This window comes from Nematolebias whitei, chromosome 9, assembly GCF_014905685.2.
Source record: "Nematolebias whitei isolate Nwh7 chromosome 9, NemWhi1, whole genome shotgun sequence".
NCBI lineage: Eukaryota > Metazoa > Chordata > Actinopteri > Cyprinodontiformes > Rivulidae > Nematolebias > Nematolebias whitei.
Genome location: NC_056506.1, coordinates 25,187,678 through 25,199,934, shown reverse-complemented (window position 1 = coordinate 25,199,934; position 12,257 = coordinate 25,187,678). Strand labels below are relative to the sequence as shown.

General features: G+C 40.6%; 1 protein-coding gene across 2 annotated transcripts; it reads right to left on the bottom strand.

Annotated features, from left to right (window-relative positions):
• Positions 1-349: 349 nt before the first annotated feature.
• On the bottom strand, positions 350-11,650 carry LOC119414495 (phosphoglucomutase-1-like). Of its 2 annotated transcripts, none has more exons than XM_037681588.1 (11): positions 11,393-11,650; positions 9,406-9,568; positions 9,022-9,168; positions 8,416-8,541; positions 5,745-5,935; positions 5,495-5,649; positions 5,269-5,384; positions 5,040-5,175; positions 911-1,094; positions 626-760; positions 350-439 (listed from the first exon to the last, which is right to left on the bottom strand). In XM_037681588.1, exons 1-11 carry the CDS (start codon positions 11,648-11,650, stop codon positions 350-352), a joined length of 1,701 nt encoding a protein of 566 aa, XP_037537516.1. The 2 variants fall into 2 exon arrangements, with proteins under 2 accessions (XP_037537516.1, XP_037537517.1); XM_037681589.1 differs by having other exon boundaries at positions 632-760.
• Between the last annotated feature and the right edge of the window lie 607 nt (positions 11,651-12,257).

Below are 12,257 nucleotides of genomic sequence, written 5' to 3'. Positions count from 1 at the left end.
CAACAACATTTTAAAATTAATGTTAATTTTTTTTTAAACGAATAAAGACAAATACATCATGTTTCACTGTTAATGTGTTGATTTATTGCTCCTTGCCTGTGACTTGTTCTTGAATACATAACAAAAGGACAAACTGCATAAATCAAAAGACATGCTCCAAAATGTATGAAGTAAAACCCACAGATGAGCCACCATTTAATAAATGACAGACGTTATATTATTTTATTCAGTCACTATATTAGTTCATTTCATTGAATATTCTGAAGGCACTTTTAGATTTGCTGCTCAGTATAAACAAAAATAAAGATAGAATATGATAAAGTAAGGGGGGGGGGGGGGCGGCGGGTCCTCATGTAATGACTGACGGACCACTTTGACCTGTCCTGTGATGAAGCTGAGAAATTTTGAGGGCGATAGTTGCGAGGGGTGCCAGCATCACCTGTTCCAAACAAAGATGATAAAGTTAGACACGAACACTCAATACTGATGTCCCCATGAAGTTTCAACAAAATATAAACTATAAATTTGAACCTGAACTAACATATAGTACACGTCCTCTCAGGGACATGCCACTAAAAATACTGATGTATTTTCTGTTTTCAACAAACACTTCACTGTTTGGTACTTTTACCTGCGTGTCCTCTAAAATAAGTTCCTTCTCATAGCTGTCAATGTAGATCCGAACTGTTGCCCCGACAGTATCTGTCCCACTCAGTCTGTAGATTATTCGGGAACCATCGGAGAAGATAATCCGTAGTCCCTGCAGTGAACAAACGTTCAGCACACACTGTGAGAGTCTTTACAGGGACTGCTGAGAGGCTCTGGGGCAGAAAACTGTATTTATTCATTGATCTCTGTACACAGAACAACATAGTTCTGGTAGAGAAGCGGAGCAGAGTTTACTGTGCACCTGGTTCCTGGAGATAGTGCTGTCAGCAGGGTCCGTGTACTCAAAGTTGTCTGCTTTTTCCACCTGGTAAATCTTGTCTTCTACTGCAAATCTCTGCTTTACAAATGACTTGTCTGTAATCAGAATCTCCAAATCCTCCATCATGTCACACGCTGCATCTATGTCTACATCCTCGTAGTCGTATCTGGGGAAAATGGATAAAATATATTAGCAAGTCCAATAATTCTCAGTCAGGTTACCTGGACAGTTTATTAATTTTTTTAATATAGAGACGTTTCGCCCTCTATCTGGAGGGCTTCATCAGTCTGAGGAGTTCCACTAAACTGTTTCCCCACCAAGCAGTAAACTCCTTAAGTGAATCAACCAGTTTGCTGGAGCTAAGATGGTTTCTGGGGGCCGTCCTGTCCTCTGTTGACTCCTCCCAGGCAGCCAGCCACAGCCAAAGTGGTTCAAGGCAACAAAGTTCATGCTCAATCATCCAGGTACCAAATCCTATAATTCTCAGTCAGGTCATCTGGACAGTTTCTTTGCTTTTTAATTTTTTTAATTTTTATATTTTATTATTTTATATTTATTTTATTATTTTTTATATTAGCAAATGTTATTTCATTTATAGTAGGTATTCAGTTTGTCACTTGTTAGCAGAACTGTGTCTATTACCAACAGATGTATATTGTTCAATTAATTTGAAAATGGTAAATGTCCTGTACTTATATAGCTCCTTTCTATCTTATCAAGACACTCAAAGCTCTTTACAACAATCTGTGTCCTCATTTACCCGTTCATACAGCACTCTACTGGATCTATACAAAGCTAATTGAGCAAATCATTCTAAAGAGACTAATCAGAGCTTTATCACATTCATACACTGATGGGACACACATCAGAGGCAATGAGGGGTTCCATGTCTTGCCCAGGGACACTTCGGCATGTGACTGCTGGTGGATTCAAACTCCCAACTCTCCCATTGGAGGACGACTGATCGAACCACTCAGCCACAGAAAACATAATATTTTTAATATTGATGCTATTGTGTTCTGCTGGTTTTGTTGGACCCTAGGTGCAGAAACAACTCAGGGAGCTTAAAGTGTAAATGAATAATTTATTTAAATAACAAAAACAAATGCTGATGTGGCAGCAAAACATACTGTACATTTCCTAGGAAACATGGAGGGAGGACAGCCTACAATGCTATACAGAACAATCCATGGACAGGGCCACAATAATGAAACGCAGAATATATAGACATAACGAGGTGACAAGCACAAACACCTGGGGAAGGACAACAGGAGCTGATCACATGAGGGAGAAACACTGAGGAGGGCAGGACAGATGACACAAGACACAAAACACACACAGATCCACTCAGATGCAAATTTATGATCACATGGTTGACTTTCCCTAAATGTAATGGAGTTTAAAATAAAGTTTTCACTTTTTTTTTTACATTAACTTTATGGAAATCACTTCTTCATTACATTTAAGTCAACTTCCTGGCTCACAGTGATATACAGGTTCACTTTATGCTACTGTATAACAATCACTGCACTGAGGCTGGAACAAAGTGGGGTCTTTGTGAGGATGCTTTTCATTGTTGTCATCCATCGCCTCTGTGTGTGTCTGTGCTGGCCTGCCTGTTGGGAAAATATCTCAAGAACCACTGGAGAGATAAAATAATTGGATGAACACCTAAAACTTATTAGCTTAAGAGTCAATCCTATTCAAGATGGCCACCACAGAAAATTAAACTTAGAAAACAGAAAATGGCCATAAATGTGTCAGTTTTACGAATACTTGGCTATTTGGTGAGGTAGATGAGAGTAATTTATGTCACACTCCAAGTGGTACACCTCAAGTCATAATCTGTGTTTGTTGGTTGTTTGGTGACAGGTTTTGTGTTTAGAGTTGTTCAGTTTCAGTGGTTCGTTGTTTTGTCCCCTCGTGTCCAGTTTTTGTTCCCTTATGTTTCTCTGTGTCATCAGCAACTTCTCCCTCAGTCAGTACTTGTTATAGTCAGCCTGCCACGCCCATCTACACCTGTCCCCTGTTCCCCCAGGCACAGATGCAGTCCCTGTGTTCATCAGCACCAGTCCACATGGTAGCCTTCATTCATTTCTCAGTGGAGCATCCATCCATCCATCCATCCATCCATTTTCTTTACCCGTTTATTCCATTTTGGGTCACGGGGGTCGCTGGTGCCCATGTCCAGCAATCACTGTGCGAGGGGCGGGGTACACCCTGGACAGGTCGCAAGTCCATCACAGGGACACATAGAGAGAAACGAGACAAACAACCATTCACTCTCTCACTCACACCTAGGGACAATTTAGAGTCACCAATCAGCCTAACATGTATGTTTTTGGTCTGTGGGAGGAAACCGGAGTACCTGGAGAAAACCCACGCATGCACGGAGAGAACATGCAAACTCCACCCAGAAAGGCCCCTGGACCGGGGTTTGAATCAGGGACCTGTTTGCTGAGAGGCAGCAGCTCTACCAGTTGCGCCACCGTGCTGCCCCTGAGCCGTTGTTGCATTTCTTATTTCCTCATGTAGACATTTTAGCTTTTGTTGGTATTTTCATTTATGGTATTTGATTCTGTTTTTTTATGCATTAGATAATAGAGGAGCGCTATGAATTTCATTGCAAGCTCTGTTTAAATGACAACAAAGACATTGAATCTTTAAATCTGATGAACAATGCAATGCAGTGACATATAATATCCAGTAGATGGGAGCACGTGTCCTGAGCACCTGCACGTGTCTGGAAGTTTTTAACTTAAAACCCCATTTCAGTTCTTTTTATACTCAGCACAAACTGCTGGTTACACTATAATAAAATATATTTTTTGTCTCATTACTTGGTTAAAACTATTATTTCTTAGTTCTTTATCATTTTACAAAATAAAAAGGAGATTCAAATTCAATTCAAATTCAAATTCAAAAATACTTTATTAATCCCAAAGGGAAATTATTTGTTGTTGTAACTCGTTATCGTCATTTCATTAAGAGATGTTATAGATACTGATGGCTGGAGGCAGGAAGGATCTCTTGTAAAGGTCCATGCCACATTGGATCCTAAGAAACTGGCTGCAGATGCCGTCCGATCCGTCCTCCCAGACTCGGCTGGCCTCTCGGCTCCCCCGGGCTGTAGGACTGCCCGAATGCCGAGCAGAGCTCCTCCCAGAGCGATGGCCTCTCCTCCCAGCAGCCTGCTGAGCTCCCTGCGGACAGACAACTGTAGGTGCCGAGGGACGATCCTGTCCTTCCACTGTCATGAGCCGTTTTTCCTGCTAGTTCCAGGATCTCAGTGGTCAGGCACTCGAGCACAGCTGGCAGGTAGATGAGAATGCATCCACAGAACATCTTTTTCAACTCATTTGAGATTTGAGGCTGTAGTTGAGATATTCTTTGAGCTTTTGAGATGTTAATCAGCTGCTGTTGTTGTAGAAAACTGCCTTGTTGCCATGGTTACGCATCATAACAAATGTCCAAAACTAAAAAAATTTCTGTAAAAATTCTTCCAGCTGCACAGCATCTGACACCAGAGGAAACAATCATCCAAAAAATGTGATTTACATCCAGAGAAAGAGGAATTAAAGTTTCCAAAAGCAAAATCTCAGAATGAAAGTAACAGAGCTGCTCCAACATGCAGCCACCTTGAGCGGCGCAATTCTAGACCATAAGATAAAATAAGAAATGATTTTGATCCCAAAACTTGTGTGGTTTGTACCACATTTTCCTCTTTCAGTGGAAACTAACTACTTTTCCTTTTCAAGCAAGTTAAGGATAGTTGGAGTCTTAAAAATTTATATTAAAAAATGGCAAATAATTTTATTCAGTACAAATGGCTGGATATGGCCACCAGTGACCCCCGCAACCCGAAAAGGAAGAAGCAGGTAAAGATAACGGATGGACGGATGAATGAAAAAACTAATAAAATACTGTAAAAATAAATTCATTTAAGCTACTAAGGCACAGTTTAAAATAAATAATGGACATTTTTTTAATTGATTTGTAACAAAATGTATTAGAAAATACCACTTATGTGCCAGGAACAAAAACTATGCTGCAAACATTCAGAAACAACAAAAGCAAATGGTGATGTGCCCCCCCCCCCACACACACACACCTTGTGAAGTAGTTCCTTCCATATTTTATCCAGTGCCCCTTAACGATATCTTCCACGTTCTGTCTTTTGCTGGAAAGGATAGAGAGCCATGCCAGCACAGCCCAAAGCCCATCCTTCTCTCGAATATGATCTCCACCTGAAAAGTTAGAGATGTAATGATGTCATCATGTCATGCATAAAATGTTCTTTTATTTTTATTAAATACGTAGGAGCATTTTTGATCCAATACCTGTTCCAAAACTTTCCTCCCCACACAATGACAGCATGCCTGCATCCATCAGGTTTCCAAAGAACTTCCACCCTGTTGGAGTCTCATACAGATCAATTTTCGTTGCCTTGGCTACTCTGCAGGAAATTCAGTGACAGCGTTTTCTTGGCAACAGACATGAAGTACAACTTCACCGACAGAGCAGCAGTTAACAAAATGTCAAGTGCACGCTGAGCCAAAGTTTTACCTGTCTAACGCTGTGCTTGTAGGCATGCTACGAGCAAAGCCCCTCACGCCTGTACGCTGAAAGTATGGGATGCAGAAAATGTTGTCAGCAATCACAGCCACAGAATCAGACGGGGTGACGAAAAAACCGTTTTTACCCAGGATCATGTTACGGTCCTAGCAACACACAAACAGAGGTTTGAAACCAAGATGATATACGAGTCAGAATTTTAAAATTGTATCCTTTAAGAGTGAAAATGAAAACAACACACCCCATCCCCATCAAATGCAGCACCAAAATCATACTGTCCGTCTTTCATGCTGTCAACCAGATCTGTTGCGTACATAAGGTGAGGATTGGGGTGCTGACCTCCAAAGTCCTCCATAGGGACACAGTTAATGGCAGAACTGGCAGGACAACCCAACTCATCACACATGATCTTCGTCACATATGGTCCAACCACTGCAGACCAGACAAAAGACGCAGGAAGGAAGGAAGATTAGTTCAAGTCGTTGATGAATCAGACCTAACACTGAATACAGGAAGTAGTACTGATACTGTAGACGTCTTCAACAGAAATAGCACACTTCAGCACTATTGTATTGATTCAGTTCTAGACTCTGCTTCAGGAGAACACCCAGAACAGATCCAGTAATCTGATCCATTAAAAATCCCATTTCTGACAGACTGGTGATTTTTTTTTCTTCTTCTTTCAGCTGCTCCCTTCTTCAGGAGTCACCACAGCGAACTAACCCACACAAAGACTTGGGATTTGTTTTTACGCCAGATGCCCATCCTGACACAGCCACAGGTCACCGAGCTACCACAGCCTTCTGTGTGGAGCAGAGAGATGTTATCTAGGGCGCCCATGGGAGCAGATGATGGGGGTTAAGGGCCTTGCTCAAAGGCCCACAGTGGGGCAAATGAGGGGGGAGGCAGGTGTGGGTATTTCACCTTTCCCATCTACATTTTGATGCTGTCAGTTCAGGGAGTTGAGCCGGCGACCTTCCGATCACAGGCCCACCTTCTCTAACCTCTGCACCACCACTCCCAGTGTGATTCAGACTGATGATATTTCTTCAAAAATAATTATAAATAATTAAGTCCAACACAGCATCTCTCTGTGTTTTGGTAGGTTAGAATCAGGACTAGACTGTGCAAATTATTGGAAGTAGTAGTGTGTAAGTGTGACAAGGAAAGAAGGGCGATACTTTCAGCAAAAAAGCTTCGGCTTTTTGTGACTTTCAGCTTCAAGAGAAACTTTTTGAATTCTCACTCCAGTTTTGACTCCTGTCTAACTTCCAAGATCCTGGCAAAAACCACTGCAAACATGTTCCTGTTTTTAATATAATAACATCACTTTACAATGTACCTGTTTTTGTTTTGTTTTTAATACCATTTTCTTTCTATTATTGTCTACTGTTGTCTTTGTAGCTTACTGTCGTCCTCACTCTGTTAAAAATAGCTATCTCTTGTAAATGAGTCCCAGAGGCCCAATGGGATTAACCTGTATAAATAAAGGTTAAATGAATGTGTAAAACGTCTGCCCCAGAAATTTGCACAGATTTGTGGTGCCAATCAAAGTACTGTAGGTTCTTTCTGAAAACAAGTAGAAAAAACACATTAAGACATATTACATTTCACATAATTTCACAATAATTGCTAACAATAATTGACATCCTCCATGATTGACACATATCATAATCAAATAAACAAACTTTGTTTTCTGAATATTTTTTAATCAAAAGCTTCAAATAAATGCATAAGCCTTTATAAATATTTACAGTACGTGACTATGTGTTCAAGGAACGTAAATATGCAGAAATAATTAGACATTACTGTATTCAGGTGACATGTAGCTTTAAAGAAAACCAGTTCAGCGTGGTTATGACAGATGACCTCAGGTTCAGAGGCCATGGTCAAGAGAAGCATTCCTCATGCTAAAAAGTCAATATGAAGTCCTAGTAAAGTTGAAATACAAACATGTATGTGTAGGTGTGTTTGTCTGCTGGTAAAATATTTCAAGATTCACTGGAATGAAACTCTCATAAATTAGATTTTTTTTTTAAATTTCATCTACATCTGATTAAAGTCTGGAGTCAAACTGATTCAAGATAACCAATACAGTCAATCCACCTTAACAAATACACCTGCAAATAATAAAAAGTCCAGCAGTGGGAGTTCATACCACAGATCCTAACAGTACCTCTCCCTCAAAGATCGCCCCCTCTGCAGTCTCATCTGTTTCTCAGGATGTTGTCTATAGGATAAGATGAGATCTTGGGTATCATGATCAATCATTTCTCAGGTTTGTATCCCTCCCAATCCACAATACACTGAAGACCTCTACAATGGCAGTAAATGTCCAGTATGCATCAAACTGTATAAGCAGGATGGTTGTCAATGAGCCGAGGGGTGGAGTGGTGTTGGTTGGTGGGCATAAATCACTCTCAGTCACAGTCATAATTTGGGAGATGTGGAAGGTAAGATGGATCCTCTTGTTGGAGGGAAGAGAGAGTCAAACTATGGATGTGTTGATAATGGCTTTGATAGGGTAAGGACCGATGAACCTGGGTGCAAACTTCCTAGTGTGTAACGAAGGTTAATGGCATGGTTGGATAATTGTATTTTCTTGCCCACCTTATAGTTCAGGTTCAGTTCTGATGTGTCAAGTCCTCCCAGCCACCAAGGATTGAACATGCAAACTCTACCCAGAAAAGCCCCTGGTCAGGATTCGATCCAGCGACCTTATCGCTGAAGGGCAACAGCTCTACTAACTGAGCCACCTGACCTTGTTTCTCCAAGACTTAAATTTGGTGAATATTTTTCATGGCAGGTCATGAAAGTGAAGCAGTACTTTGACACAGCAAGTGAGTGTAATAATGAGTAAAATCTAAATTTGATATGCTTTGTACATGTTGCAGAATGTAATTTTATCTCACCTCCATGCATGGCATCTAGTCTTATGTTGATATGGTTCTCTCCAGACAGAAGCTCCTTCAGAGCAGCAAAGTCAAAGATGTTTCTCATAAGGTTAGCATATGATTCAACAGGGTCAACGATTTCCACTGAACACAGCAAAAACAGGGAAAGAAACCAAATGTTTATGTTCTGAACCAGACAGAAACTTATAGGATAAAGAAACACTTATCAAACAGTACTGCATGAGAGTGTCAGTTCCAGAAAAGTACCCTCTTCATTTCTCCATCTCTTACAAAAATTTCACACATGGAAAATATATGTTTTATTTGAGCCTGAAGCTAATGTTGAAGCAACATTTCTGCTGAATCTTGTTTCAAAGTCTTCCGGTGCATTAGTCATGCATAACCAAAATGTTAGCAAAGATAAAACCTTGATTTAAAAAAAACTCTAGCGTTATAACACACATTTGCTTTTAAGTGGACTATATGTTGTGCAGTAATACCTATTTACTCTGCAAAGTTCTCTTACCCACACCTCCTTCCTTTCCATTTCCCAGTATTTCTTTTAAATTGTTTATGTTTTCAATTGACATGACTAATGTCTGATAGACCAAAGCATCACATCACCTGTGAAAGGTTTGAACTTATTCTCCAGATCAAACGTTTGTTTTCCCAGCGTATTCAGATCTACACGCAGTCCGGGGCAAATGGCAAACTCCTCAATGGTTCGGCTGATCTGAAAAATCTTGTTTGTGATGGTTTCCTTTGCAGGCCCTGAAAGCAGAGGAAAACATTTTCTATTCCACTGATGTTCTTATGTACGTGCTATAAAGCCTTGACTCACTATTTTTCCGCTGTTGTTTCTGACGAGCCTCTATTCCACAGACTAAACCCTATTCTGCGTCCAAACCACATTTCTAATAGCAGCCTTGTGTTGCCTGCTTTAAACTCTGACACTATTTTCCACTTGGCTTTTGGCTCTGCTTAATTCCTTCTATCATATTACCATACCTCCATTTGCAGTATTAAACTTAATGCCAAAGTCTCCATCAGGTCCACCAGGATTGTGGCTGGCAGTGAGGATGATGCCACCAATGGCTTTGTGTTTCCTGATCACACAGGAGATGGCTGGCGTTGACATTATCCCGTGTTGTCCAATGATCAGACAACCAATCTGTAGAAATGTCACAAGACTGAGATGAAATGTTTCTCCTTACATCTGAGAAAGGTCTGAAAAAGTCCATGACTTCCAGATTTCGTGTTTTTAACAATAAGTTCTAGCTCAATGTTTTCTATAATTATTTCATTAAACTAAGAAAGGGTTAGACACTGCAGGTTAGTGTCTTTTAAACAACAAGAGATACAAGCTGTGACTTCTCAGCTGACTAAAGCCATTTTTTAACAACAGCACGTGGTTAGTTTGTATTGTGTGTGGATTCTTATTCTGCTGTATCAGCCCTTTAATAATTCTGCTGCAGCTCCATCAAGTTGAATAGAAGTGTTTAATAAGATTAAAAACCCATTTAACTCTGGGTTGTCTTTATCTGCCATCAGACGATTCTTTGGATATCTCCACAGAGGGTGATCTGTCTCCATCTAGCCCAGTATCCTCATCTGTCACACCAACTCACCACATCTCTTCCTTCACTACATCCATGAACCTTCTCTGAGATTTTCCTCTTCCCTGGAAGCTCCATAATCAATATCCTTTGGCCAATATATCCACTGCCCTCCCTTTCCACGTGCCTAAACTGTCTCAGCCTTATCTCTTTTACTTTGGCTAAACCTAAGCTGCTCCTCCTATGTTTTCATTTCTAATACTGTTCATTTTGGTCACTCCCAATGAAAATCTGAACATATTCATCTACTCCACTTCCAGCTCCTCCTTCCGCTGCTTGTTAGAGCCACTGTCTCCAAACCAAACATCATAGCTGGTCTCATTGCCATGTTGTAAACCTTCCTTTTCAATTTTGCAGCAATACCTCTGTCACATTTATCTCCAGCCACGCAAACCTCCATCTCTTTCTTTTTCCTGTTCCGCACTCACTATAAAAACATAAAAAATCTGCAAACATCATAGTGCATGGTGAGAGGATTCAATGTTTTTATGTTATTTTTCTTTAGTTTTTCTGTGATTCTTGTGTTTTGATTACTTGTGTTTCCATTCTCCCCAGTGTGTACTCATTATGTAGTTCTGCTCCTGCCCTGCCACTTTCACTTGATCCTTGTAGGGTCTTCCCATGTGTTTTTTTATCGTCCCCCATTAGTGTTCTTTAAACTTATCTTATATTTTTGTTACTTCATTATCTGTGCTTTGCATTTTCCAGAACCAGTCATGTTTGCTCTCACGTGTTCCCCAGATATTAATTCTTGAAGTGCTTTTACTGTCCCAACTACGGTGGCCCTGAGGTGTAAATGAACACAACAGCTTATTTATTTTTGTATTAAATCAGTTTTCTTCATACCTTTGAGCTCTTTGAGTTTGTCTGGAACTTGGATTCCCAAAAATTTCACAAACATGACACATGAAGACTCCTGGCTGACCTCATTTGTTAATCTGTCCATTACCACTGCAAACAAGAAGAGGCTCAGTGTTGATCCTCGATGTAATCCTACCCCACACTGAACCCACCTGTCACTCCAAACACACACCTCCTCACTGTCTCGCCATTTTTTGTCCTGTACCATTAACCCTCATAAATTTGTCCACCACATCTGACTTTTTCCAACAGTCTTGCCATTTCTAAATGATCATCTACCTGCCTTTTTGATGTTTGAAAATCAAAACTGAAAAATTGAGTGTCTCTTGTGTTGCATATCTTTGATTTTTAAGCATTTTATCTGATATTTGTCTCCTAAACACCACCACAACACAATTTCATGCTCTTGATACAAGCAATGACACAAAGATAACAATATGTGTTGATGGGACAGGTGACCATGCCGTTTTAACAAAGAGTTACATGCACACACAAACAACACAGCGGCACTGACTGACCCCATTGGCAGCTGCCATTTGAACAATGACCTCAACAGCAGATCTGTTGAAGAAGCGTCCATCTCCTCCCACCACCATGGTTGAACCCTGCCGGTCAGGTAAGTCAATTGATGAGAAGATACTCTGAATGAAGTTGTGCAGGTAGTTCTTCTTGGTCTGAAACACATAAACCTTTTTCCTCAGGCCGCTGACGCTGGGTCTCTGGTTGGGGTAAGGAGCTGTAGGAATGGTCAGCACCTGCAAAGGACCACGCTCCATTGTGTAAAGACGAAGACCCAAATAAATGTGTTTTGTCGAGGGCAGGGCCTTTTAATTTCCTCGTCTCTTGATATTGAGGAAAGTGCAGAATGGAAAGGCAAGAGCATGACTCCTCCTTATATATTTACTGGAATCACAGGGTTACATTGGTGCTTCTGCAGCTCAAAATAACTTTTTAAATGCATGTGTGCAGAGACAGAGAGTAACTAAAGAAGCTCCTTCACACATGTGCAGAGGGATCACTGTCAGGGCTTCAGGCCAAGTCACAAAGAAGTGTGTGTAATAGTAGAATGACCACTATTCCCAGAATGCTTTGCTACTACCCTCACAAGGTTTGCATTTACGGGGGCACTTCCTGTTAAGTTCAATAAAAAGTTTCCTCCCATTCAACCCATGGCATCCCGTGTCTTCATTACACAGTGTGTGTGTTTGGGTGTGTTGGAGTCCTCATAGTAAGGTGTTACAAGAGTAGTATAATGTTTGATAATGAACCGTCCAAAAAGAATGACAGATTCTCATCAAAGGTACCAACACAGTTTTAGATACTTAACTTGTTGTAATGCTGTCTATGAAAACAGAAGGTGTAGTGTGGTCTATAAGTAGACTA

What these genes read in the sequence shown, in the direction of transcription:
- LOC119414495 (XM_037681588.1), bottom strand. Translation starts at nt 11,650, where the DNA reads ATGGAGCGTGGTCCTTTGCAGGTGCTGACCATTCCTACAGCTCCTTAC. An exon ending in TAAGTTCAAACCTTTCACAG is followed by an intron (nt 8,542 to 9,021) that starts GTGATGTGATGC and finishes TGCTGTGTTCAG; the next exon opens with TGGAAATCGTTGACCCTGTT. An exon ending in GCACTATCTCCAGGAACCAG is followed by an intron (nt 761 to 910) that starts GTGCACAGTAAA and finishes TGTTCACTGCAG; the next exon opens with GGACTACGGATTATCTTCTC.